The sequence below is a fragment of the Onychostruthus taczanowskii genome, unplaced genomic scaffold (genome assembly GCF_017590055.1).
Source record: "Onychostruthus taczanowskii isolate IOZ18803 unplaced genomic scaffold, ASM1759005v1 scaffold91, whole genome shotgun sequence".
Taxonomy (NCBI): Eukaryota; Metazoa; Chordata; class Aves; order Passeriformes; family Passeridae; genus Onychostruthus; species Onychostruthus taczanowskii.
The window spans coordinates 2,020,457-2,048,022 of NW_024507105.1; the positions used below are offsets into that span (position 1 = coordinate 2,020,457).

A 27,566-nucleotide genomic window follows, 5' to 3' on the forward strand; every position below is an offset into this window, starting at 1 on the left:
CATCGGGAGGGGCCGGTACCGGGAGGAGGGCGGAACTCGACCGGGCGGTGGGCGTGGCTTATCCACACCACGGCCCTTCCCATAGCGGGGCAGCGCCGGCTCTCGCGGTCCTCCCGCCCACAGGGGAGCGCTGTGGTGCCGCCGCGTCCCTCCCGCCGCTGCCGGTGAGGCTCGGCCGCGCCCGCCCCGGTGAGCCGGGATGGGCAAGAGCTGCAAGGTGGTGGTGTGCGGGCAGGCCTCGGTCGGGAAAACCTCCATCCTGGAGCAGCTGCTCTACGGGAACCATGTGGTCGGTGAGTGCGGCGCAGGGTAGAGGCCGCTCCGCGGCTCCCCGGGCGTAGCTGGTCGGGCCCTGGGCAGTGCTGGCTCTGGGGATCCCCCATGTCACCCCCACACACCGGCCAGGGCCCCGGCAGCGTTCCCACGTGTCCCCTGCCCACCCCCGGCAGGCTCGGAGATGATCGAGACCCAGGAGGACATTTACGTGGGCTCCATCGAGACCGACCGGGGCGTGAGGGAGCAGGTGCGCTTCTACGACACGCGGGGGCTGCGGGACGGGCTGGAGCTGCCCAAGCACTGCTTCTCCTGCACCGACGGCTACGTGCTGGTCTACAGCACCGACAGCAAGGAGTCCTTCAAGCGTGTCGAGCTGCTCAAGAAGGAGATCGACAAGTCCAAGGACAAGAAGGAGGTGAGTCCCCCCGGAGAAGGGGCTGCGGAGTGGGATCTGCTCCCCTGGGGCAGGTTCTCACCTTTGTTTTCTCCAGCCTGTCACAAGATACTGATGGGTCGCTGATATGGGAGACTCCCAGCAGTAAAAGGCTGTCTCCTGGCATGCTCTCTGAGCATACAGGTGCTCAAAAGCTCCTTCCACTTTGGGGCTGGTTTGGGACACACAGACCCCAGCAGGAGGGGAAGGGAGCACTGAGAGCACTGGGTTTCAAAAGGCCTTGACATGGACGGGGAATCAGCGTCAGGGCCAGGCCCACCACTGAGGGGCTCATGGCAGAGCCAGCCAGCCCTGCAGCTTTGCACTTGGTTGTCAGGGGCCCTTCTCACCCTTTTGGAACAGGTCACCATTGTGGTTTTGGGCAACAAGTGTGACCTGCAGGAGCAGCGCCGGGTGGACCATGATGCAGCCCAGCACTGGGCCAAGGGTGAGAAGGTGAAGCTGTGGGAGGTGTCCGTGGCTGACCGGCGCACGCTGATCGAGCCCTTCATCTACCTGGCCAGCAAGATGACACAGCCACAGAGCAAATCTGCCTTCCCCCTGAGCCGCAAGAACAAGGGCAGTGGATCCATGGATGGATGAGCCTGCTTCCCCTTCCCTTCCGTTGCCACCTCCTCTTCCTCACCTTCCTGCTTCCCTCGCACACACCTCCTGCTGAGTCTGGTGTCACAGAGCCTGTAGGAAGCAGGTGACCAGGAGGAACAATCATGCCAGGGCTAGGGATGGTCCTGGTGGACAAGAGAGGCAGTGGGACAGAACCACTCCTCTCCCTGCCCAGCCCCTGCAGCTGTCGGAGGTGCTACAGGAAGGTCAGGATTCACTCAGTGACCCCCTCTGCTCTCAGGTCCAGGCTGGGAGAGTGGAACAGAGGCACAGCACAGGCTGGCTGGAGCGTGGGCATCAGCTCCACATCTGGAGAGAACAACTCCCTCTTTTTGTATTTCCTGATAGCATGTGGGCAGGGCCTGTTTGCTGGCCCTGCCTCCAGCCAAGCAGCTCTCCTTGCCTCTGTGCTGCTCCCTGGCAGCTTGTCCCTTACCCTGGCAGTGTCCACTGCTCCTTTATGCACTGGAATATCCAGACATGCTGCACCAGGGAATGCCTAGAGCAGGGCAGGTGCTGTTCCTGAGGGCAGAGTGCCCAAATCCACCATTCCAGCCTTCCTCTTCCTGAGTGCAGACTCAGCCATGAGCTTGGAGGAGATGGGGTTGTGCTTCACCTGCATACCTAGATCCTTGGAGGAGTGGGACTGTACTTACCATGCACACCCCAGATGCTTTGGGCTATGGCAGCTCTCACTGCCCACCTGTCACAATGCTGCCTCTTCTCAGAACTACCTTAAGACAAGGCACAGGTGTCCCAGCCTTACCCAGCAACACTTATTCCCTTCAGGTAGTCTGGATGTAGGAAAGGAATTGATGAAAAGCCCCAGTGTGTTTATACTTGTTCCTTTTATTTACTGAGTAACACAATAAAGCGATGAGATTCGGTTATCAAAATATTTTCCTTTTTTTTTTTCCCAACAGTTATAGTACATCAAAAAAATATACAATGAACATTACAGGAGGGTACTGGCCAAGTCCCTAGAGTCTGGATATTCCATTTTGGGTTTGGTTTGTTTTTTTTTTTTCTGGTGTTTTGAATCAAATTTCACATCACTCCAAGGTTATTTACAGAGGGGCACACGTTACCGAGCGCTATGGACTATCCCTACTCCTAGTACAGCATGTGCTAAGTCAAAGGCAGTAAATGCTTTGGAGAGCAGGAGGGGATTTGGGGGATGCCATAACGGGGGTTTCTTACGCAGCTCATTGCAGTATTATTGTCTAGAAGGAATGGCTTTCACAGGGTTAAAGTGCCAAGAACAGGAGTGCGTCAGGACTCCACTGGTGAGGGACAAGGAGCAGCCATGGCTCCAGCACAGGCTTTTTGGAACAATGGAGGGAAACAGGCCCACTGGTGCCATGTGGCTCTGCAGGCTGGAGCCCAGCTGCTCCTGGCTCCCCAGGCTTCTGAGGGGCTGGGCATGGCACCAGGGGCTCATGGCACAGGAGGGGACCCATTGTCCTGCTGGACTGGGGGTGACCCCAAGGGCCTGGGAAGGGCACAGTGAGACGGGCAGGGGTGGCTGGGGACACACCAGCCATGGGCTGCTTGGCAATGGGGGATGAGGACAGCGTCCCTCCTGTCCCCTGGGACCCCACCAGCACAGGCTCCTGTCCCCTGGGATGTGGGGTCCCTGCGTGTCCCCTGGGCTGTGGGACCATCTCCCTATCCCTGGTAAAGCCGTTTCTGCTGGGAGCCTTGCTTCCCTCATCTGTGCTCCACGCCACATATCCCACCACTGCTGCAAGACCTTTCCACTGTTTCCATGCACAGCTGGTAACTCTTCTCTCACAGCTGGTAACTCTCTTCTCACAGCTGCCCTCTCCCCACTCTCCTCCTTCCCTGGGGAAGGGATGCCCTGAGCAGGTGAATTCATACCCAGGGGCTCCCTCACTCTCCTGTCTCCGTGGCAGGAGCACAGTGGTGGCTCCATGGTTGGTGCTGCCCACAGACCCTGCAGGTGTGTGCTCCTTCCTGCAGCTTTCCTGCCCTTGCCAAGGCTCCAGCCATGGGAAGCAGATATGTTTCAGGCTCCAGCCATGGGAAGCAGATATGTTTCAGCCATCTGAGTCCCCCATTGGCCGCTTCCTGGTCACCTTCCCGTGCCAGGCCCCATCCTGAGCATCGGTGGAGCACGCTGGGCAAAATCCTTCTGAAATCCAGGCGCTGCTTATGGCCAAGACGTCAGATATGTGTGCTTGTGCGTGTGGATTCCCAGGTTCACACACCAACCTGCCTCTTCCCAAGGGCTGGGAGGGAATGGGAGTCACAGCAGAGGTGTGAACCAGCACCCTGGGCCAGGGACAGGACAGAGCTCAGTGTCATGTTGGTTCTTCTGCTGCCACCACGGCTCTGGCTGCAGGGATGCGTCAGCACCAAAGGGAATCGCAGGCGGCCAATGCGGTGGGTGGGTGAGCTGCCCCCTGGATTGCATAGATCAGGGTGGGGTGTTCCTCCAGAGAAAGGTCCATTTGGGATGCAACTCTCTCTATGTACAGCAGTGTGCTGGGCACCCAGAGCGCTGCGGTGACAGTCCCAGACAGGTCATGGTTGGGCTGTCTGAGCACAGTGAAATGCAGAGCTATGGCCTCGGGGTCCCTCCAGAGCCTGGCACTCTGCAGGCTATGGGTGCACCTGCCACCTGATTGTCCGGGCTGCTGAGGACACCTTTGATTTCGGGAATCATCAGTAACCTCCTGGAAGCTCCTAACTAGGATGGGATTGGAGGGCTGTGCACGGCAGGTGAGCAGCAGCGTTGCCTTTCACTGGAGAACTGAAAGTGCTTTAGGGACATTCACTCAGCCTCACAGCGTCTCCCGGGAGGTAGGGGCAGGGCTGTCCCCACGGTGGGACAGAGACAAGGACAGGTGCCAAGCACAGGGTCACCTCCTTGGGGAGCCAGCACTGGACAAGCCTGGCACCCCCGGCCTCGCTGGGCATGAGTGGGGCCCAGCATAGCCATGTGCCCATCGTGTGCTTCTGGGGCCAGGGCAGGGCCCGTGTGCTTTGGAGGGAGGAGGCACCAGCCCTGGGGTCAGCTATTGCTCTCGGAGTGAGGATACGGTCAGTGTGGCCGGTGCCTGCCACCACGGGGGCTCTTTGGCTGGTGGGATATAGGGAATTGTGGGGACGGGGGGCTGGTGGGTGGCACAGAAACCCCCTGCCAGCACAGGTAGGTGCAGGGCTGGCAAGGGCACAGCCAGCCCAGGCTGAGAGAGAAACTGTCAGCTTCCCACTTGTGCTGGGGTTGTTTCTCCCAGTAAGAGCTGTGCTGAGATTCCCCTCGCAGTTCCCTTCCGACTGCACCGGCAGGGACCACAGGGATGCTCCTTCTCCCAGGGACCAGCCAGCTCCTCTCCTTCCAGCCTGGTAACTGGGAGGGCGATGAAGAAACAACCACCAGGCCAAGGACAGGCAGGCTCTGGCCATGAGATGGTCCTGCTGATTTGGACACTGTCCCTTCCATGCACTGCCTGGGCTCATCTGCTGAGCAGGGGACCAGCACAGGCTGGGGGAGCGCTGGGGATGCGCGGCGGGGCTGGCCAGGCTCTGTCGGGGCACCTCTCTCCAGTGGGAGCCCTCTCCGAGCAAAGGAGAAGCCGGGGTTGATGTCTACGACTACGTTTTCCCACCAGCCAGGAGAGCAGGTACCAGGAGCGCTGCCCCCAGCGCGCAGCCCCCGCAGCCCAGCCCAGCTGCAGCGGACAGACCCTCGGTGGGCCGGCAGCTCTAGTAGGGTGCGAAGACGATGGGACCCGGCGTGGGGCGGACGTGGGCCGGCGGCGTTCGGAAAAGGGCTGGTCCGAGGATCGGGGCTTGGAACAGGGTGGTGGCAGCTGCTGGTCGCAAGGCAAGGGGTCCAGGCATGGCGCAGACAGCAGCGGCGGTGAGCGGGCTCGGCAGGAAACGGGTTGCCAGGGTTTTGGTGAGGTGCTTCTGCAAAGCCAGCTTGGACTGCAGGGAGGGAGGAGGAGACACCGTGAGACTGCAGAAGAGGTGGAGGAATCACAAGTGCTGCCATTGTGAATGCTGCTGCCAAAGCACTCCCAAGTTTTCCCCGTGACTCAAAACCCACCACCACAGCTCATCCTTGAGGGGAGAAGCTGAGCTGTGGTGATGGAAACCAAGGTTTAAGAGAATCAGCTCCCTTAACTCACTGAAAGAATTGCTGATGGTGAGCGAGGCTCTGTGAACAAACTGAGAGAGTGCTGTGCAGGGAGACAGGTACCTTGAGAATACTCACTGCGAGGGCAGCATTCTTCTGCAGCTTGTTGTAGGGGCTGTACTTGGGCTTGGGTGGCTTCCCTGCCAGCCTGTCTTTGTGCCTCCGGCTGCTCATGTGCTGGGGAGGAAAACAGCTGGATCACTGGGAGCCAGGACAGCCGGGTACTGTGTGGCTCAGGTCTGTGGGGACACCATCACCCTGCAGGGGCCATCAGGTACCCACACCCTGAGGCCCTGCACGCCCACACCCAGTGCCCAGGCACTCCCAGAGCATTGTCACCTGCTTGAGCTGGGTCTCAGAGTTGACATAGATCTCGCACACTTGGCAGTGAAATGCCTTGTTCTGGATGTTGATGCTGCCCTTGTTCCCGATCCGCTTGGACTTGTGCCCTGCCCGAGAGAGCAGCTTGCCCCGGCCTCGCCGCAGTTGGGTGCCATGACCTTCCAGCATTGACTTGTGCTTGGCGCCTGGTGAGAGGAGAGGGGACACTCAGCAAACCCAGCCCTGTGCCAGTGCCACAGCAGCAGGAACAGTGCCCTCCAACAGCACCAACCTGTGCCCAGCAGCACATGCAGGCAGAGAGGACAGGGAGCTGCCTGGGAGCCCGAACTTTTGCCATTCCCAAACCCTGCCAAACTGCACGTCGCAGGCAGAGCAGAGCTGCTCATCTTCCCAGAGACCCCCCCTCCATGTGCCAGCTTTGCAGAAGCTGCTATTTCCAGCGTGAGCTGGAGCCTGTCGCCTGTCCCCGGGCGTTAGCACAGTCTGCGGAGTCGGGCGCGCGTCGCCCGCCGTGCTGCAGCATCTGAGCCGTGCCCAAGGTCAGAGCAGAGCCAGGAATAGCTCAGCTGGGTCACAGCAGGTGGGGAAGGAGGAACCCAAGATCCCCACACACCTGGGGACAGGGCGCTCTGTCCTGTCCCTGCCAGCGCCGGGATGGCGAGGGTGCATGGGGAACACGTAATTTAAGCCCCTGCTAATTCATTCTATTTTTTAAGGCGTGAAGCAAGGAGCTGTGTGGCAGCCACAGAGCAGCGCCAGCCTGCAAACGTTTGTTTGTTTGTTTGTTTGTTCTTTTTCCCCAAATCAGCTCCTGAATTTGTAACTGGAGCTGACAAAAGCAAAAGGACACGTCTGCAGCTAAGCCGCAGCAGTGTCCTGAGCCAACCCTGCACACGGCAGCGGCTGCTGCCCCAGCAGGCAGTGGGGTGGGAGGAATTGTTTCCCAGTATTTGAAAGGACCTTCCATTTAAAGTTGGGGTGCCCAGCTTCAGCATCCTCTAGAGAAAGGAGTGAGCCAGGAGCTGGAATTGCCTGCAGACCCTACTGGGGATCCCTGTACCAGGCTGCCACCCCCTGCTACCACCCTGGGGGACCCTCAGCAGCTCCCACAGCTGCCCACCCCAAGGGGCTGCCCCACACAGCCCAGGAGTCGTTTTGGGCTATGGGGCTCCACAGCTCATTGCATTCCCAAGGGTCTTCTGCACAGAGCCACAAGCCCAAACCACTGAGCTACCTTGGGAAGTATTATTCCAGGTTTGGAAGAAGCTCTGGCTATCAACTTCAAGACAAAAAGAAAATAAAGTAGAGTCAATCACTTGATTAAATGTCCTTAATTGGGACATGAACAATAAGAGTGTTTGACCTTGTGAAAATTCACCCTAGAAGCTGCAGCCCAGGTAAAGCCCCATGACTTATCTGTGCAGGTCATTTTAATGAATGTTTTTTAATTACAGCAACACTCATTAATGCTCGCTACTTCATTGCAAGACTGCTTGGTTATGGGGCACGCTCAGAGCTTTGCTCAGAGCCCCGATGAAGTGGCAGGGGGCCCATCCCCCTGCCCCCAGTAATGCCCTTACCGGTGTTGTGAGCCTCCAGCTGGGACAGGGAGTTGACGGTCACTTTGCAGGTGGGACAATACAGGTGCTGTTTGCTCTTTTTCCCCTCTTTCTCACTCTCAGGGGCCGAGCTGACGCTGCTGCCTGACTCAGCTGCCTGTGCCTCAGCTGCCTGGGCGGACGAGGAGGCCACGCTGGTGGCATCTGAGGTGCCCTCTGACAGCTCGGAGGCCGGCGGGGAGCCCAGCGGGGCAACAGTGCCTGGCAGCTCCACAGGTGACTCCTCAGTGCTGGGCACCAGCCCCAGGCTGCTGCCCTCACCCTCCGACTCCTGTGGGCTACTGGCATCAGCTGGTGGGAGGAGAAGGAAAAGGGGAAAGAGGAAAAGAAGTGGGCAGAAAGAGAAAGCTCTCTGTGCCTGAACAGGTTTTCTGGATTTCAGGGAGACCCCCCATCTTCCCCAAGACCATCCCAGACAGCGTCTGCATGCATCCCCAGGTCTCTCCTATTACAGCTGTTATCTGTAGTGCAGGGAAGCTGGGCTCAGCACCAAACCCTGCTGCTGCCACAGCTCCCACCAGCCCCATCCCTGCATGTGGCAGAGCCCTGGGGATGTGTGGGACAGAGCTCGCTCCCAGAGACACCAAATCACAGGGAAAACACCCCCTGTTCCCCCACAGGAGGTCAGGTGGCACCTCTGCCACAGCCTCAGCCCCACACCCCCTCCTCGTACCTGTGCTGCCCAGCTCCCCACTGCCCACAGGGCTGGGGGCCAGGTCGGCCGTGCTGTCCTGGCCAGGGGTCCCTGCTGCAGCCCCCACCACCTTCTGCTTGTTCTTCATGGCCTCGATGGCCTTCAGCCTCCGTGCGTGCTTGTGGCCCTTGTAGTGGGCTTCAGCCTGGTTCTGGGGGGAGAGAGGGATGGCCAGGTCACTGCTGTGACAGACAGACAGACGGACATGGGCAGGGGATGCGCTCACACCCAGGATGTGGCCACTCAGGCAGGTTCCTAGTGCAGCCACCTTACCTGGTGGCACCCACCCCCAGGGTAGGACCACTGCAAAGGGGTGGTGGCAGTGGGGTGTAGCACAGAGAGACAGAGGTAGCACAGGGGGGATTTTTGGCAGTGGGGTGTAGCACAGAGGGATTTTGGCAGTGAGGTGTAGCACAGAGTGGTGGTGGCAGTGGGGTGTAGCACAGAGAGGCAGACACAGCACAGAGGGATTTTGGCAGTGGGGTGTAGCACAGAGGGGTGTTGGCAGTGGGTGTAGCACAGAGGGATTTTAGCAGTGAGGTGTAGCACAGAGGGGTTTTAGCAGTGGGGTGTAGCACAGAGAGGCAGATGTAGCACAGGGGGGGTTTTGGCAGTGGGGTGTAGCACAGGGAGGCAGACACAGCACAGAGGGGTTTTAGCAGTGGGGTGTAGCCCAGAGAGGCAGATGTAGCCCAGGGGGGGTTTTGGCAGGGGGGTGTAGCACAGAGGGCTGTTGGCAGTGGGTGCAGCACAGAGGGGTTTTAGCAGTGGGGTGTAGCCCAGAGAGGCAGATGTAGCCCAGGGGGGGTTTTGGCAGGGGGGTGTAGCACAGAGGGGTTTTAGCACTGGGGTGTAGTGTTAGGACTGGGGTGTCGCACAGAGGGGTGTTGGCACTGGGGTGTAGCACAGAGGGGTGTTGGCAGTGGGTGCAGCAGAGGGGTTTTAGCAGTGGGTGTAGCACAGAGGGGTTTCACAGAGTCATTTCCCTCCTCTCCCCAGCGTGCTCTGACACCAACATGTTGAGGCCAAGGTATCACTCTCTAAGACATCCCCACATTGCTTGCTTGGCGAGATAAGGACCCTGCTCTGATTAAATGCATCGAGTCACTCCTAAAAGCAGCTTTCAGGCAAAATTTATGACTCCAGAAACGTACAATGAATTGTTGCTGTAAAAATGAAATAAAGAGGTTTTTTGGTGGGGAGGACACATCACCCACTGTATCCTAAGGGGTGTTCAACACATGGTTCATGTCCCCAGCTCCTCTCTCAGTGAACGCTGGATAATGAAGCGTGACTCTGATGGATTCGTGTCTGCACCAAACTGATAAAAATGGCCACAAAAATAACTCCCCTGAACACTGGTGTCCTCCCAGCAGGGACAATGCTGCATTGTCCCCCAAAACAACCCCCGTTTGGCAATTTATGGAGTGGAACCCCAGTATGAATTAGACACTGTACCCCTGAGTAGGACAGATTAATTTGCACAGCATTCCTGGGGGCCAGCTGAGGATTCCCGGGCTCAATAGGGGGAAGCATCCTACCCCATCCCTTCCCTTCCCTCCCCCTGTGGCTTTCCAAGGGCTGGGAACGGGGGCTGGGGCTGTGGCTGGTACGTGGGAAAGCAGAGGGCGAGTCCAAGCGTGGTGCCTCATTAGCAAAGACAATAAACTCCCCCTGGATAACAGGGCTGGAACGGGGCTGGGTGCATCCAAAGTAGGTCACAGCCTCCGTGCTGGAACACCCACGGGCTGTGAGGGTCTGGGCCAGCCAGGGGGGACCTGGAGGGACATGGGCAGAGCAGGAACAGGGGCACAGGGTGCTTGTGGGGGCACGCTGTGGGACTGACCCTCCTGGCACAGCATCTCTAGCTGGGAAGAAGCCTGAAACAGGGAAGCAATGAGCAATGAAGGAAGCAATGCTTTTTCTGAGCTGCTTGGCCATGGAGAGGAATCATGAAGCCCAGAACCAGGGATTTTTTGCTGGCAGAGCCAGCAGCATCCCCAGACACTGCAGATCCAGCGTGGCCAGGCTGGGATGGCTCCTCTGTAAGCAAGAGCAGCTCCAGCAGCCCACAGCCCCCGTGGATGAGACTGATCCATCGCTGGGGACACCCCTGGCAGGGGCTGGCCCCGTGCCCCCTCCTCACTCCCAGCCCCACGTGTGGCCCCACTTACAGCAGAGTTGAAGCGCAGGTGGCAGATGTTGCAGGAGATGAACTGCTTCTTCTTGAGCGGGGCTGGCATGCCGAAGGTGTGGCTGATCACTGCCTTCTGCACCGGGTCCATCTGCAAGGGGAGGGAGGGCTGGTGCTGAGTGTTGATGGCTGCCCCAGCGTGGCACCATGATCTGGTGACCCTCATGCCTGTCACGCTCCCAAGGAGCCGCTGCCAGTGCCGCAGAGCTCACAGGGGGGGCTGCAAGGAGCAAGGGGCTGCATCTGCTGAGGAGCCCTGTGGCCATGGAGGCTCCCCTGCACAGGGCAATGTGCTGTGTCAACACTGGCTCCTGTCCTGCTTAAACCGTGCCTGAATCCATCAAATCCACCAGGTGTGAATGTCAGCTGTGGTCTGGCAGGAGGGATGAGACCTGTGTGTGCCCAAGTCCCCTCTCCCTCCACAAAGACATTTGTGTCACAGGTGGCAACTTACAGTTTCTGTTTGAACCTCACTGGCTGCCCTTGACCTCAGCAGGAGCAGAAACCACAAAAATGGGGGACAGAGGTGGCCAAAACAAGCATCTGACCATTCAATCTCCATGTGCTCCTCACCAGAGAGTTGGGATGTCCCCATGCAGTGCCAAAGGCATGAGCAGGGCCATGTGTGCCAGCTCCCAGGACACTGACACCCCCGTGGGTGCCAGGGCAGGAGGGACAGCAGTGCTGGCTGCCACAGACACAGCTCACCCAAGACACAGTGCCCACAAAAGCCCCTCTGGGCTGCCCCACTGCTGCCCAATGTGCTTTTCACCCTCTCAAACCCAACAATGACAGCTCGGTCACCAGGCTGAGCACACACAGAACCACTTCAGTGTCCTGCCAGGAGCCATGTCTGTCCTCCAGCCTGCCCAGGGCTGTGGTGGGGCCAAGCATGTGGCCAGTGCCAGGCCCTGGCCCTTCTGTCTCGCCTCAGGGCTTGGCCTCATTCCACAGCCCAAGCACCAAACTGCTTCCAAAAGCCATAATTGTTTTTAACAAAATGCATTTATTAAGGAAGAAAACATAAGAATAACCTCTTTGTCTGAGCGTGGCTCCAATCCATAATGCAAGTATTGTTCCCTAGCCTGTGGCACAGGGAGATTATCTTATCTGAGTCCTGCTGTCAGGAGAGCCCGGGGTTTGCAGCGATCGTATTTCTCTGCAAAGCTATTTCACTGCCGAGACAGGTGCATCAGTCTTCGAGGCACATGCCCGGACAACAGCACCATTATCAAGACCCCAAATTCCTTTCCAGGAGTGAGCAGAATGGTAAAAGCAGGTGATTAACGAAGTGCCTGTTTGCTACGAAATTTTACTCACTTATCTGGCATATAAATGAAGAGGCATTTGGGGTTCGGCAGAGACCTGGAGGAAGCTACAGATGGCAAAGATGCTGCTCCAGGCCTGACAACAAACATTGCCATGTGCTGGGCTGCTGGGCCAGTACTTGTTTTCCAAACACCCACCTTTCCATTCAGAAAAGAAAAATGGCTCCAACCTTCCCAGCAGTGTCAGCCACCAGGTTCACAACACTGGCACCCACCAAGAAGCTCGCATGGACTCATCCACACCCTGAGCAGGGTGGGGATCAGAGGAGGATGCAGAGGAAAGGGAGATGCTGGCACAAGGACACAAATGAGACCAGGGACTGTCCTGGTCTCATCCAAAACCTGCCAGTGAAGCCAGTGGCAGCAGGGCCATGCCTGAGCCTCAACTACACGGTGGTGGTGCTGAACAGCCCCAGCACAGGGTATCCTCATTCTCCTGGGGTTGTGCCAGGGTGATAGCACCAACCTGGATCTTTCCAACCCCTGTTCTTTTGCCAAGTCCACCCTGCTCCACCCTGTGGCACAGCAAGGAGTTTTGTGCACCAGAGCACCTGCTGCTGCCCTGGCAGGCACAGGACTCAGGGGCTCCCAGGGGCTGGGCTGGCCAGCACACTCAGACCTGGCTGCTCACCCCAGCCCCAGGCATCCCAGCCAAGGCACGTGGTGGCCATTGCTGCTCCTGCTGTCCCCAAGGGAACACAAGCACAGTCTCAAGCTGCCCACCCCCACGGGAGCACACATGGTCCCAGGTGCTTTGCCAGAAGCCCAGCCCAGCTCCAGCCCACACTAAGCATATCTGAAGGCTGCTGCCACCTGAGAGCCCTCGTGCTTCTCCCCAAAACCAAACACAAACATGCCTCTATCCCTCCCTGCTGCATGCCCTCGCAGCTCTCTCAGACATAGAAAAGCCCCCCCCAGCTCCCATGGGGCTACCTACCAGTGCCTGCAGCCAGGGATTGAGGCTCTTCCTGGTGGTTTCCGAAAGAATGGAGCCAGCAACAGAGGTGGCTTTGGGCACCTCAGTCTTGGGGAATAAAGATCCCGGCTTTATAGTCAATTCCTATTGACTCACATTACTTTATTTATCCCTGGATGTTCCTGCTGATATAAATAGCCATCCCTGTGCCGAGCTCCCTGCGGCCACTAGGGTCAGGGCAGGAATTCACAGGGATGCTGCATCCCTCCAGATCGTGTCTGCTGACTGAGTTTTATGAGGCGCTGCTGGGTCCTGGGGATTTGCAACATCCCAAGCTAAGGGAAGGGCCTTTGGAACAAGGAACGTGCCTCCAGTGCTGTCAGGGGTTTTTTCCCCTGGTTGTTGCTCTACGTGGCAGGAGGCAGCTTGGAAAGGTTTTGTTGGCTCTGGAGTAAAACATCTGCTGGGTTCATGGGAGCCCTGTGACCTGCTCGGAGTGCAGAGTGTTCTGCTGGGCAGAGCAAACAGCTCCTGCTCTGCAGGGCATGGCTGAGCCCTCACAGCATCACCAGCCATGCAGGGCACAAAAGGAGAACCTGAGATCCTGCTGCAGAGCAGCTCCAATGTGGCAGCGACCTCAGCAAAGGGCAGACCCTGACTGCTGCTTCCATCCCTCTCCCCACACTGAGGCTCAAGTGGAGCCTGAAAAGCCTGGCTCAGGATGCAGGGATGTCCCAGCTCTTCATCCTGAGGCAGGGGAGCTCTGCTCTGGCTCCTCCAGAGCTGCCAGAGCAACTCAGGCTGCAGGGATGCCCCAGCCCTTCATCCTGTGGGAGGGAAGCTCTGCTCTGGCTCCTCCAGAGCCACCAGCCTGCATCTCACCCAGCCTCCTGTAGCCACATCTCCAGCACAGACACACCCCAAAGGACAGCTCCTGCCCCTGGACCATCAGCCAGCAGCACACACCAGGCTCAGGTCTGGGCTCAGAGTGCTTGACTCCAGGTCCCCAGATGGCTGGGACAGCCTCCCCTGGCATCTCTGTCTGTGTCTGACCCATCCTCTGCAGCAGGAGCCCACATGGAGCACAGCAGCCATGTGACACTGCGTGGCTCCAGCAAGTACCAGATTCATTTTCCAAATTACTGATTTTTTTAAAGCAACAACCGTGGGTGAACAGGCGCTGAGGCAGCGGCAGGTGGGAGCCAAGAGGAGAGGACAACAGGCGTTGGGTCAAGTTCACTCCTGACTCCAGCGACTAAAAAAAGAGTCCAGACAAAAAGCAGGAACTTTAATGGCATCAAAACCCCTCCTGTCCTGTGTTCCAGCTCATTAGCCCGGGGAGAGGCTGGGCTGGGGCTTCAAAAGAGCTTAAAGGACTCAGAGTCTGAATCCCATTCAACAGCAACAGGAATCCTGCACCTAATTTCTGAACTGTCTTTGAGGATCTCAGCGACAATTTGCACTTTCCAAGCACATTTAAGTTCAAAGCCACACACAAAAGGCCAGTGAGCAGGGAGGGGGCTCAGGACAGTCCTATTTCTAGGTTGATGAGAGAAAACAACGGGCATTGATGAACCCTTAAACACCAGCACGCAGTGCCTCTGGGGTAGAGCTGGGGAGCCTTACCCAGAGCAGAACCTGCTCCACAACAATTCCAGGCAGCACCCAGGGGTGACAGAGCCCCCCACGGGGCTGGGAGCAGCCTGGGGGAGCAGTCCAGCGTGGGGAGAAAACAATTTCCTTGGTTTTCTCAGTGTCCTTGGTCACATCCATGGCAGTTTAACTGTCTAATGGAACGTCTCTAAAGATGTGTGTCATTGCCCACCCGAGACACCTGGGTTGGTGGTCCAAGGTTGGGGACCTGGAGCCCAAGTGGGGGGTGGGAGCAGGCCCCCAGCACTCTCCCAACATCCACAGCACCAGCCACATTCCCCATATCTGTAGTACATTCTCTTTTCTTTTCCTTATTTAATTTTCTACTAATGAACTGCTCTCCAGAGCTACTTTATTACTATTGATTCCAGGGGCAAAATCCAATTGATCTGGGTTAAAATGAACCATGTTTTTAATTCTGCTACTGACAGGCACTGGCTGGGCAGGAACCTCTCCAAGCTAAGGGCAAAGTGGGCATGTTGAACTGGCATCCAGCAGCCAAAACCCCAGGAATTAAACCAGAAGCTACCTGGTAGGCTTCAAGGAGTGGTGCCATGCAGAGAAGGGACTGCTGTAGGAGAGGAGGGATCCAGCAGTCCATGCCCATCCTCCCTGGGGACTCACCGTGTTGAAGTTGGGGAAGAGGTTGAGCGGTGATGTCCCGTTGAGCCTGAAGGTCAGAAAGTGCTTGATGTCCAAGGGAGGATGAAGAGGCCGGCCAGGGATGGGCAACGACGCTAAGAGGGGGCTGCTGTGTCCGGAGGGACCTGGGCAGGCAGAGGGAGAGAGCAGCGTTAGCACTGCTGATCCCTGCTGGCAGCAGGACAGAGCACACCAGACACGGCACACGGGGACATCTGCCACGGACTACAGCACCCCTCCAGGGAGAGGCTCCAGCCCAGGGTGGCCCTGGGCACCCCTTTGCCTTCCAGGCTCCAAACCAGCACCCCAGCTCCAGACGCCTCTGCATCCCAGCGTGGACATGCACGGGAGTCCAATGCCTCAAAAGGTGTCCCAAACTCCCCCAGGGAAGCAGCCTCTTCCCTGGGCTCCTCCACACCAGCACCGGTGAGGTTTTGGCTGCCAAAGGGCTGGGGGCAGAGGCAGAGCTGCCCCCACTCCTGCGGCACAGCCGCCACTCCCCGTCCCCCGCAAATGAACCACACGCTCCAGCGTGAGATTTAAAAATAGCCTGGAGTTATTAATAATGTTCTGTTTCAACAGAAAACACCCGTGGGATAGAGGGAAGGAAGGAAGGAAGGAAGGCCAAGCAGAGATCTGTCTCCAGTCTGCTCCCCATCCCAGCTCGTGCTCATCACAGATGATGAGCACAGGGAAGCATCCTCCAGGTGGCAGAGGGAGTCCCTGCCCAGCTCTGGGAGCGAGGAGGGGAGAAAGATAAAATTTAAAAAATTAACTAATCAAACACAATAAATAAGAAATGGTTTCAGAGTGCTGTGAGCCAGAAGAGCCCATTCACATCCCACATGGCTTCACCCCCCCCTCCAACCCACCCACAGCCCCATCCCTTTTCCTGCAGCAAGGACAAGGTTCCTCACTCCTTTGGATTTTTTTTTTAGGTTTGGGCTCTTTTCCCCCTCAAAGGCATCCTGGATCCCTTGACCCAGCACAGCACAACCCCATCCCACCATGATGAATACTCTTGTGGGAGGCTGACTGGCCAGCACCCACTCCCACAGCAGCAAAAGTCTCCACCAGCAGCTCCTGTGACAGCACCGAGCCTGAGCTCCCCTCCAGCCCCACACCCTGGCGCCAGCCATGCAGAACCAGGCTGGTGCTGCTCCTCACTCTGCTCTGCGCCCACCCCATGCCAGTCCCAGCTGGTGCAGGACCTGAGACACGCATCTGAAATTCAAAGTTCCAGAGATCCCCTGGATTTGAGCAGCCAGCGCTCGTCGCCAGCCCCACGGGCACCAACGACCTCTTTCTGGGCGAGCGCACGCGGAGGCTCTGCCACGGCGCCGGAGCCATCCCCGAGCCAGGCCTGACTCCGGGGAGGAATTACAGTTTGCTTCATCAGGCGTGCGCTGATCGAGTTAATTCCAGAGTCGCCCAGAAGGGAAATCTGCGAAACCGCTTAAAAATAAATAAATAACGTCGCAGCAGCAGCGAGCAGCACTGGGTGAGGGGTGCATAATTAACCTTCTGAGGCGTGAAACAGCGTTTCTACATCAAATCATTTGAGACGGCCGGGCTGGCGCCGGAGGAGCTGCCCTGGGACCCCCCAGCACACACAGCCGGGGCCCCACGCGACAGCAGCAAAGGCATTTGGGGCTGGATCGTGAGGGGTGCAACTCGTCACAGCCAGGGTGGTTTGCATGGACTGCACTGGCCTTAAAAACATAAAATATAGATATACACACACACACACATACACCTATATCTATATCTATATCCATATCTATATCTATATCCATATCTATATCTAATCTATATATATATCTATAAATCTATATATCTATATATCTATATCCACATATTTTTGTATTTATGTATTTAATATATTTTATGTATATATATACATAATAGATATATTTAAAATATACATATATATATATATAATATACATATATATATGGGAGGAACAAGAGGTGAGCGATCACCTCATCCCCAGAATCAGTGACTACAAGAAAGGATGCTGCAGCTCAGCTAATGCTCGGGCTGAAGGATTCTCTCCCTGGGGAGCAGCTCCTGCACTGGGCAGGCACAGGACGAGTGCTGAGGGGACACAGACTCCGAGGATCGGCCACTGCCTGCAGCAGCTGCTGCCCACCAATGGTGCTGAGAAGATATGTCAACCTCTTTGGCACACCCTTGAACTCAAATTTGTGGATTAAACACATTCTGGACTGGGATAAACCAAGCAGTTATAGAGAGCTCAGAAACCCCTGTGAGACCCTGCAGATGGGCAGGTTTTTTTCTCACTTGGCTTTGCTCCTGAAGCAGACAGGACCCTAAGGAGCAGGGAGAGGGCTGAGGCCACCCCAGTGAAGCTCCCCAGCATGTCACAACACCCTGCTGGGGCACCCACAGGATGCTCTTGAGGCACCTTTCCAAGGTTACAGGGCTATGGCATTGTGGGTCCTGCCTTACCTTTGCTGCAGGGCAGATTCCAGCAGCAGCTGAGGGCAGTATTTTTAGGTATTAATTAGACACTCAATTACGGAGATTTGCTTTTGGGCGAGTGGCAGGGTCCCAGGTCTGTATAGAATGACACGACCTTAGGCAAGGTGACAGGCATGGCCAGCAGCAGGTGGGTGAAGAGGCCCCCAGTGGTTCAGCTTTTTGTCACAGCCCCTGCTCTGTCGCCCCCCGTTTTGGCAGAGGAGCCCCCACCTCCACCAAATGCCAAATGCTGCTGCTCTGGCACTGCGGGTCCTTCTGGGACAGGATGTGCTCCTGCAGAGCATTCCAAGGGGCTGCTGCAAGGAGAGGAGCACAGGAACCACGTGTTCCTGGCAGGAGCACCTGCTGCAGTTTGGGGGGGTTGTCTCTGTGCCCCCCCAGTTCCACAGGCACAGCCCAGGCCTGACCAAGAGGTGTCAAAGCCACGATGTCCCTGATGTGGTGCTGCGTGTCCCCTGCTTGGGGCTCAGTCCTCTGGAGCTCAGCCCAGTTCCTGTCCCACACACAAGTGACTTTTGTAGAGATCCCTCACAATTTAAAAGAATTTTCAGCCCTACATTTAACCAAACTCACCCAAACTGTGTCTGGCTGTCCCCCCCAGCCTCTCCCCACCCCTTCACCTACACAGCCACTGAACACACACCTGCAGCAGGTTTTTCTCCTGCTCCCTCTGAGGCAGAGCAGAGCAACTGTTGTGCTCTGTCACCTGCCTGTGTGAACCTCCCAGAGCTGCTTCTGAAGGCTGCAGGTTCTCATACCAACACGAGCCTGCCAAGGACCCATCCCTGCAGACGCTGCCGCCTCAGCGAGCATCTGGTGCAGAGTCTGCCCAGGCCAGATGGAGCTGGAGCTGTTTATTCACACAGAGGCTCCCTCCTGCTTGGGAGATGTTCTCAGCAAATTTTGATGGTGTCTCTAAATCCTTACCCAGGGATTTAAAGGTTTTGTCTCTGGCCAAGCATGTTTCCAGGAGGCTCCCCAGTGCCAAAGTCTGGTGGCCAGAGAAGAACAGCAACCCCCAGTCACAACGCTGGACCATGATGGCAGTGCCAGTGCAGCCCCAGCACCTCTGGGATCTGCATTAGTAACAAACGGATTGCACTGCACTGGACTCCCAGAGCAACCAGACCTGGAGTGTGGGGCAGCAGATCTGCTACATCCTCCCATTCCCAGCTTTTGGCAGCCCCAGCAGAGGACCTTGTGCTCAGGATTCAACTGAGATAATGCTTCATGCTGCTGCACTGGGCTTATTGCTGATCAGAATCAGTCTGAAGTGAAGGAAACAGCCCTCCCAGTGAAAACCAGCAAAGCCCCATCACACTGGAACACACCAGCAGCACCCCAGCCCTGTGGGCAGAGGGGCCCGAGCTCCAGGCTGCTGCAGGCACCAACAGCTCTGCTCACCTTGGGACAGGGAGTAACACTTCAGAGCAGAAATATGAGCTGAACACCCCCAGCTGGCCCCAAAAGCAGGTGTTGAAGGACTTTCTCCCAGACTGCAGGTTGCCAAGAGCTCAGGGTGCAAAGGGAACTCGGGGACGTGAGGACGTTTTGGAAACAACAAGAATTAGCTATTGATTGTTATTGGACCCCTGCTCATAATTTATTCTGTCCTTGAAAAAAAAAAAAAAAAAAAAAGTCCTTTTAGATATCTTTATACTTTAAACTTTAGGAAAATTAAGATAGACCTTTTTAATATAGATATTTATATACGTATATTTATATATATACACACATACACATATGTACACAATGATACATTTAAAGTTAATATTTCCTCAGCCATTACAATATCACTCCCTAAATCTCTTGCTCTTGAAATGATCATGACTTGATGCCACTGCTAAAAATACCCTGGTGCTGTGTGCAAGGAACACCAACACGACACCGCCAGGCACGTTGGGGTCGGCGCAGAGCTCGGAGGATGCGCTGCCTTTTCTGCATTCCCTCTCCAGGCTCCAGAACAACAGAAATCCCATATTTTTGCAGAGCATTAAGCAAAAGCTGCTGGGTATCTTTGTGCAAAGGCAACGTGACATTTGAGCTGAAGAGCTTTGCCTTCATCTCCCTAAAACAAAATGATGACAAACCCTTGGAAAAAACTCATGGCAATTTGGAATCTCAGGTGGCCCCAGGATTCTGAATTCTGGGCGATTCAAACAGAAGTTTGGGGCATGAGGGAGGGGTGGTCATGGGACCAGCACGGCTTTGCAAAGGATCCTGTTTCTCTTCCCAGCACAGAAAGGTCACCATCCACTGCAGCTGCCCAGCAGTGACCAGTGATGTGGAAAGGCAGCGCTGAGCTCACCCTGGGGGCTGCCCGCAGGCCCCGGCTCCTGCCCCAGGAGCCACGCCAGCCACGCTCACTTCACCTGCGCCACGATGAACCCAGACTCCCTCATGCTCTCGTAGTACTCGATGGCCAAGGCAAAGTTGAACTCGCTGATGGCCGGCCCGTCGAGGGCGATCTTCATGAGGTCAGAGAGCGCCTCGTCCTTGGCAGGGCGCGACCGGCCGCGCTTCAGCAGCTCCCGGCCCCGGCTGATCTTCTCGGCAAGGACCGAGCCCAGCGGCAAGGCCAGCGCAATAGCTGCCAGGACAGCGAAGTCTGGGAAGAGTTCATGCATCTCAGAGCTGCTGTAGACCAGCTTGACACAGAGGTCCTTGAAGGAGAGCTGGCTGAGGCTGAAGACGATGCGCTTGAAGAGGGGAAAGTCGCTCAGCGCCCTCTCGCTCACCACCACCCGTGAGTACACCCGCAGCAGGAAATTCAGCTCGCTGACCCCATAGCTGCCAATGTCCTCCAGAGACTGGGGGTAGCACTTGGGGTTGAAGATGGCAGAGAAGGAGCTGATGGCCTCCAGGACGCTGCTGGGGAACCTGTCCAGCAGGTTGCCCCGCACCCTCTCCAGGTAGCTGTCCTTCAGGTGCTCAAAGTGTTTCAGGTGCACCTGGGAGCAGTTGGCCAGCTCAACACCCTTGTAGTAGAGGTGGCTCTCGCCCTCCCGGGCGTCCTGGGGGTGCTTGTTCATCTCGCTGAGGAACTCCCGGAGGTTCTGGCCACTGGTGCTCTGCTGGGCCTGCAGAGTGGTGGCTGTGGCTGAGACTATGGGCTTCAAGATGGAGAGGTCAAAATCCTCGATCTGGAAGAAACGACTGAGCTTCTGGAAGATGGGGAGGACATCCAGGAGGATCTTGGTGAAGGCCACAAACTGGAACTTCTTGAGCTCTTCGCAGAGGCCACGGGCCACGGGTGAGCGCTCCGCCTGGCTCTCCAGCAGCAGCACCAGTGTGGGCCATGAGGAGTCGATGGCTTCTACAGCTGGGAAGATAGAAGTCCAGTGGATGGCTTTGGGGCTCCCCAGGTCTATCTCACAGAGGTCCAGCACTCTCCGCAGCTCCTGCAGGCTATTCCCTTCCCCCTGGACGCTGGAGTAGAGCCTATACACGGCATCCACAGTGGTCTCATACTTCTGGAGGTACTCAATGGTGCTGATGCTCTCAGCCAGCAGCAGGGAGGTGCCGTGGGACAGGCAGTGCACCTCAGTGAGGAGCGGGCAGAGCGAGGTCAGCGCCGTCCCCACCCCGCTCAGCCGCTCGGCCACCAGCGAGGCACTGTCGGCGCTGAGCCAGGTGAGCTTCATGCTGGGGATGCCAAAGGAGCGCATCACCTCGCCCACCTTGCCTGCCACAGTGGAGGCCTCCCCGGCAGGCAGCTCGAAGCTGCCCAGGAAGGTGGTGGAGGTCTGCCCGTTGCAGGGGGAGACAGTGGTGGTGAACACGGCGAGGCTGCGGTGCTCCAGGACGTCCACTGTCTCGTCCACCACCAGCCCAATGAACGGCGAGGCTTTGATCCTGTGCCTGTCCTCGTTGTGGAGGACTTTGGCAATGGCTGCCTGGGCCAGTTGAAGGAGGGGTGCAGGGAGGGAGAGAGAAACACAAATGAGATTCAGAGGCAGTGGGAGATGAGCAGCACTTGGCACAGAGTGAGCGGGTGGGCTCCCACCCACAGGCTCCCACAGCGCAAGAGCCCTGAGCCAGGGAAAAGCCCTTACACACAGAGGCTGGAAATCACTTTCTTTTTCCCTAATAAGCTTTCTCCTCCTGCTCCTGTTTGGCTGCTCAAGCAGCATGGGAAGCTGCTGAGAGCTCGGGGGTTCCTGTCCTGAGCTTGGGGTCAGAGCCCCACAGATGCAGCAGGACACAGCACCACCAGCAGCACTTGACCCCTCAAGCCCCCAACATCCCATTCCCAAGCCCCCACGTATGCTGGCAGTGAGGCAGGACACCAGGAACCCACCTGCCCCATTCAACTCCAGCAGTTCCACTTCTGGAGCACAGGCAAGAGCAGCAGCAAAATGGCAACATTTTTTTCCATCTTTACTCATCTACTCACATTCCCCCCATTTCAGGCAAACTCCCTGGTTTGGAGGGAAAACTTCCTCTGTGTGTGTGAGTGCTGCAAGGATCACCACAGGCTGGGAAACCTAATTAGTGGGTTTAGTCTATCAGTAGCAAAATAAGGCTCTGCAGAGAGCTGAAAAGGCTGGCAAACGGCCAAGACTCACTAAAAATTTAATTTGATTTTAGCAGGCATGAAGCGTTCGTAAAATACAGAAATCCCTCTTAAACTCCCCGGCTACTTGATCTTTCTGATCACTTACTTCAGGGCAAAAGAGGCAAAACCCACAGTGCTAATTGAACTCCTGAGACAATTAGCTTTCATCCTGCAAAGCAGCCGGGCAGGCTCGGGGAGCTCGGTGGGCACGGGCACCGTCCCTGCCCTGCCAGGCGCAGCGCCCACCTAAGCGCAGCCCCCCGTACACACCTGCATCTCCCTGATGCTGCCAGGCTGGTAGAACTCGCTGTGCTCCGAGGCCAGCAGCGCCTGGCACAGGTTGAACTTCTGGAAGTTGAGCAGGGAGGAGCACTTCTCATCCGCGATCTCCTCCTTGGCCATCCAGTAGACCGTGGTGAGGACGGCCACCTTGGCCGGGTTCACCTCCACCTTGATGACCGAGCGCAGCTCGGGGTGGCCGTGGACACGGGTCTCGAAGGCCAGCTGCTCCCGGTTGACGGCCAGCGCCTGGCGGTGCGCCCCAGAGGTGACGTGCCGCAGCAGCGCGTGGCGCTGGAAGTTGTCCGTGCCCACGGTAAAGGCGTTTTCCGCTTTACCGTGCTTGTTCTTCACCAGTGCCTGCCGACACTCGATGCAAAACATGAGTTTCCTCTCATAGTCAAACTCCAGCCAGGTAAATTCTTCCTTCCAGTGCTCATTGAAATAGCGTTTGCATTTTTTATTGGAATTGGAAGTTTCCCCAGCTGGCTTTTTCCCTGGAGGCACCATACTGCTGTGGCTGGGGAATCAACTAAGGCTGAGCCGCACCGTGCCTTGAGGAGCAGCGTGCACATTTAATTTAGTAAGAAGGTCTATTACCACTCTCCTGGTCCGACTGGAGATGAAAGAGACACAAGGGAAATGGGATTAGGGCCCTGCAAACCTCAGCTGGGGCTCGGCTGTGGTGGCACAAGCGACAGTGGCACGGTGACAGCAGCAGTGACAGCGGTGCTGAGGGCAGGTCAGGCTGTGCAACAGCCCCAGCACCGCACGTGGGGATCCCATCAAGCACCTCATCAGCACCACCAGAAGCTCTCAGTGTCACTGGTGGGACTGGCACACACACACACACGGTCCCATCAGCACAGGAACACGCACACGCTTCCCCTTGGAGCAGCCTTCCCCACTGTGCTGGCACTGGGAAGGTGAGGAAGGCTCAGCGCCAGCTGAAACACCCAAAAAAGAGCGTTCAGCCCCAGAGGAGCAGCACCTGCGGCTGGCAGTGAGTGCCAGGGTCCTGGAGCAGAACAAGGGTGACTGGGAGCTAGCTCAGACACACGTGCTTGTGGGCACATGTGTGCTCTCAGTCCTGCCTGGCTTGTCCCTCTGCCAGGGAATTGCCAAAGCCGTGGCAGGGCCCATGGCAGCAGAGCCATGCTCTGCACACTCAGTGGCATCCCAGTGTCCCACTCTCGGGGTGACACACCAGACCCACTCCAGGCCAAGCTCCCAAATATCTACTGAGCTAGAGGCTGCAAAGCACTTAAACCAAATCAGGATCTGAAGGGTTTAAGCATTCACTTGAGCTCCTCCCTACACTTCAGGCCCGCTGAGTCTGAACTCACATTTCCCCATGAACCAGACTGAAAATCCAAACTGAGCCTTGATAAAGGTGTTGGGGACAGGAGGGGGAAGAACCCAGCGCTGCATGGGGAAAGGGGAGAACCAAAACGCAGAGGGAAAAAGAAAGAACGTGGACACTGAGCAGCAAGAAAACTGGGGAATACCATCAGTCCATGTGACTTGATGAGACACCGATGAGGAACTTGGGGTTTTTCTGAAGAACAAGCCCCCAAACCAGAGCCATTGCCACAGCACTTTGGGAGCAGGGGGAAGGAACCCTCACATTTCAGAAGTTAGAACACCACCACGACTCCCAGTGCTGCAAACACCCATCCCCACAGAGCCAGTGCCCTGGACAAGGCTGGCAGGTGGCCCTGGAGTGACCTGCACCGAAGCCTGGCACAGCGACCCCATCCATTCCGACCCCATCCATCTCTGTGCCCACCTGCAATGGCCCCGGGGGGAGCATTCCTGTGCTCTTTGTCTGTCACTGACCCCATTCTCTCCCAAATCATCCCCACAGCCACCCCCCAGCACTAGCGCCAGCAGAAACTGCTGCCTTGGAAAGAAAAGAAAAGAAAAAAGAGCAGCAATTAGTGTGTGGGATGCACGAGGCCGGGGCGGGGGCTGGGATGGAGCAGAGCTCCGTGGCACCTCTTCCCACAGCACCATTCCCGCAGCACCCGCCGTGCTCTGGCACCAGCCCAGCGCCCCTCGGAGCGCTGCCCACGGGGGACAGCGCTGCGCATCCCGGGGGGCTCGGCATGGGGGTCACACTCCGAGCCCCCCACCAGCCTGCTTCTCCCCGCGGCGGGAAGTTTGGGCAGGATGGGGATTTAGTTGTGAGAGGACAAGCCCCTGTCCCTGGAGCATCATCGCGGTCTCGCCGTGCCCGGGAGGATGAGCGGGGCAGCCCCAGCGCCCAGCCCGGCGTGCCCACCCCGCTCACCCGCCCCTACATACGTACCATGGAAAGGCTGCCATAAGCTTTGGGGTGGGGGGCTTGCAAACTTCCCAGATTTTAAATAGAAAAAAAAAATTAAAATCATCTAGTTTGAAAAAAAAAAAAATAAATAAAAACAAAACAAAACAAAAAAAACCCAAACCCAGCCAAGCAACGCAAAAGCCAAAAATAAAACCAAAAAAAAAAAAAAAAGCAGCGGGGCGTTTGGGAGGCGGCCCCGCAGCCCCCGCGGCCCCGAGCGCGGCGGCTGCAGGAACAAAGCCTGCGGCGGCCGCCCGCGCTCACCGGAGCACGGGAGCAGCCATCTTGCAGCGAGCGGGGACCGTCTGCCTCACGGATGCTCCCGGCAGCTCACGGCGGCAGTGGCCACTAGCGGTGGCCGGGATGGGGAAGGCCCCGCGGCCGGGGCAGGGCTACGGGGACGGTGGACGTGGTGGCCGGGCCAGGGGGACAGGGGACATGGTGGCCTCACCAGGGGGACAGTGGATGTGGTGGCTGGGCTATGGGGACAGGGGACATGGTGACTGGACTATGGGGGTGGCAGACGTGGTGGCCTGGCCACAGGGACAGTGGATGTGGTGGCCAGGCTATGGGGACAGGGGACATGGTGGCCGGGCCATGGGGATGGTGGACATGGTGGCCGGGCCAGGGGGACAGAGGACATGGTGACTGGACTATGGGGGTGGCAGACGTGGTGGCCGGGCCAGGGGGACAGGGGATGTGGTGGCCTCGCCAGGGGGACAGAGGACGTGGTGGCCTCACCAGGGGGACAGAGGACGTGGTGGCTGAGCCACGGGGACAGAGGACATGGTGGCCAGGCTATGGGGACAGAGGATGTGGTGGCCAGGCTATGGGGACGGTGGATGTGGTGGCCTGGCCATGGGGACAGTGGACACGGTGGCCGCAGCAGCCCCGGGGAGGGGGAGCCCCCGAGCCGTACCCTGTGCCTGCCCACGCTCACCTGCCCGAGCGCTCCCCCCAGGTGCAGGGAGCGATGGGCATCAGGTGCCCACGGGCTCCTCGCCTGGGTCTGTCAGCTGACCTGGGTGAGCTGCAGGAGTGTTTGCAGCCAGCCAGGATGGGTGTTTGGGGGTTTGGGAAGTGTTCTGCAAGCAGCGGTGGGCAGAACAGTCCCCCAGTCGTGGACACGGAGGTTTGGCAGGATCCAAGTCCAAGCCCTTTAGGGAATGCCACGAGGTGTTCCTGCCTACCTGCACTCCTGCTCCATAGCAGCAGGGCTCCTTAACGAGCAGAGGGGCTCCTCACATCCCAAAAACCTTTCTTTTAGCAATAAATGGAGCCTCTCCACTACTTCCAGAAAGAGGATTTTGTGCCACCTTGCACACCTTGGATCGGCAGGATCCAAGTCCAAGCCCTTTAGGGAATGCCACGAGGTGTTCCTGCCTACCTGCACTCCTGCTCCATAGCTGCAGGGCTGGGGCAGAAACACAGCCCCCTGCCCCAAGGCTTCCTAACGAGCAGAGGGGCTCCTCACATCCCAAAAGCTTTCTTTTAGCAATAAATGCAGATGAAATTTAGAGCCTCTCAACTACTTCCAGAAAGAGGATTTTGTGCTACCTTTGCTCTCCCCAAACAAGGCTCCTGAGAACTCTGACATCCCAAGTGGCACCAGTGTCCTGTGGGACCCCTGATGGAAACCTGGCTCCTGGTTTCCCAGCACACATCCTGTGCCTGGGAGCTGAAGGATGCTCCCACCCAGACTCGCCCTTCTCCCGGTGTGGAAGTGGGCCACGAGGAGGGATGTGGCCCACCGGAATTTGCCTGGATTAGGAGCTGCATTGTACCTGGCTCCGGCTGGCTCTGCACCAGGGGGGTCTGGCGGCCCCAGGTTAATTCCTCTCTTGAGGCTCCTCCACATATCCCGGGGCAAGAGGCTCTTCCTGCTCTGGGGACATTCTTGCCGAAGTGTCAGCCCAGGGTTAATGAGAGCAGGAGGTGGTGAAACCAGAGCCGGCTCCTGGGGTGAAAACACACCCGATTTATTCTTGTGCTAATGCCACCAGAAAAGAGGATTGAGCCTTTTTAATGAGTTTTTAGGCAGGAGCCTGCAGCATCCCCTGGTCCCATTCCCCGGTTCTCAGCACCCAGAGCAGGACAGCAAAGATCAGGGACCCCAACGCCACTTCCCATGGGGACCCCTCCACGGAGCCCCTGCAGTGGAATCCAGGGACCAGAGGACTCCAGAGGAGAACACCCTTGTTCTGCCTGCTCTGTGCAAGGCTCAAACCACCCACCCCTTCTCCTCTGCAAACCCATTCCTGCTGGAAGCCTCAATTTAACACGAATTTTGGGCAGCATTTGCAGGATGTCCCTGACCCTGCCGAGCACTCTGCCCTCACATAGCTGCCGGATGTCAGACGTCCTTCCTAAAGGAACTGCAGTGGAGATACTCCTGTTTACCTCCATGCAGCACCAGCAGCCGCCTTGGCTCGACCATTTGTTGCTGTTTTTCCCCCACTGTGCCGTGCCTGAGGAGCTGGGTGGGCAGGTGCCCAGAGCACCAGCACATCCATCATCCCCACAGCTCGAGGGTGGCAGCAGCCATGAGCCACAGTTTCCATCTGAGTCCCAGTTTCCACTGGCATCCCACACGTCGGGCAGCCAGAGCAGACCCCACTGAGCTCCCACTGGGGTGCTCCAGGCATCCCTTCCTGCACTCCAGCCCCACATCCATGGACGGCTTCCCCGAGGGTTTCTTACTGCTATAAGAAGCTGAACAGAAGAGACCAAAGCCAATGACATTACTCCCCAAAAATTTTTTTTAATCCCCGAGTCCAAAGATATTTATGAGATTTTGCTTCCATCCCTGCTCTAAGCCTGTCAGGCTCTGGGAAATGACGCACGCTGTTCCCTCAGGGAAGCGGAGGTGCTGGCGTTCCCAGAGCTGCTGACCCCAGGGAGCCCATCCCTGCTCAGCCCCCAGTTCTGCTCCACCAGCCCTCTCACCCCTGCCCATCCATCACAGGGCACGGGCTAGGAAAGACCCAGCACCCTGCAGCTCCCTGC

General features: G+C 57.3%; 2 protein-coding genes across 8 annotated transcripts in view; one reads left to right on the forward strand and one right to left on the reverse strand.

Annotated features, from left to right (window-relative positions):
• Window positions 1–15: 15 nt before the first annotated feature.
• On the forward strand, window positions 16–2,229 carry NKIRAS2 (NFKB inhibitor interacting Ras like 2). 2 transcript variants are annotated; one of them, XM_041426327.1, is made up of 4 exons: window positions 16–293; window positions 450–527; window positions 625–691; window positions 1,073–2,229. In XM_041426327.1, exons 1-4 carry the CDS (start codon window positions 200–202, stop codon window positions 1,167–1,169), a joined length of 336 nt encoding a protein of 111 aa, XP_041282261.1. In that variant the 5' UTR covers window positions 16–199; the 3' UTR covers window positions 1,170–2,229. The 2 variants fall into 2 exon arrangements, with proteins under 2 accessions (XP_041282261.1, XP_041282260.1); XM_041426326.1 differs by having other exon boundaries at window positions 114–293; window positions 450–691.
• Window positions 2,230–2,363: 134 nt separating this feature from the next.
• The window catches only part of LOC121347584 (zinc finger protein 385C-like), a 59,320-nt gene continuing 34,117 nt past the window's right edge, over window positions 2,364–27,566 (reverse strand). For 2 of the 6 annotated variants that reach the window (XM_041426321.1, XM_041426319.1), the window contains exons 3-9: window positions 14,872–15,014; window positions 10,331–10,441; window positions 8,136–8,307; window positions 7,424–7,753; window positions 5,841–6,028; window positions 5,565–5,678; window positions 2,364–5,290 (exon numbers count right to left, since the gene is read on the reverse strand). In XM_041426321.1, coding sequence (XP_041282255.1) covers window positions 5,066–5,290; window positions 5,565–5,678; window positions 5,841–6,028; window positions 7,424–7,753; window positions 8,136–8,307; window positions 10,331–10,441; window positions 14,872–15,014 — 1,283 coding nt within the window. In that variant the 3' untranslated portion in view covers window positions 2,364–5,065. Of the gene's footprint in view, window positions 5,291–5,564; window positions 5,679–5,840; window positions 6,029–7,423; window positions 7,754–8,135; window positions 8,308–10,330; window positions 10,442–14,776; window positions 15,015–19,087; window positions 21,291–22,222; window positions 22,848–24,542; window positions 24,679–27,566 lie in introns of those variants that run through there. The other 4 variants (XM_041426318.1, XM_041426316.1, XM_041426320.1 and 1 more) reach the window with 3 other exon arrangements.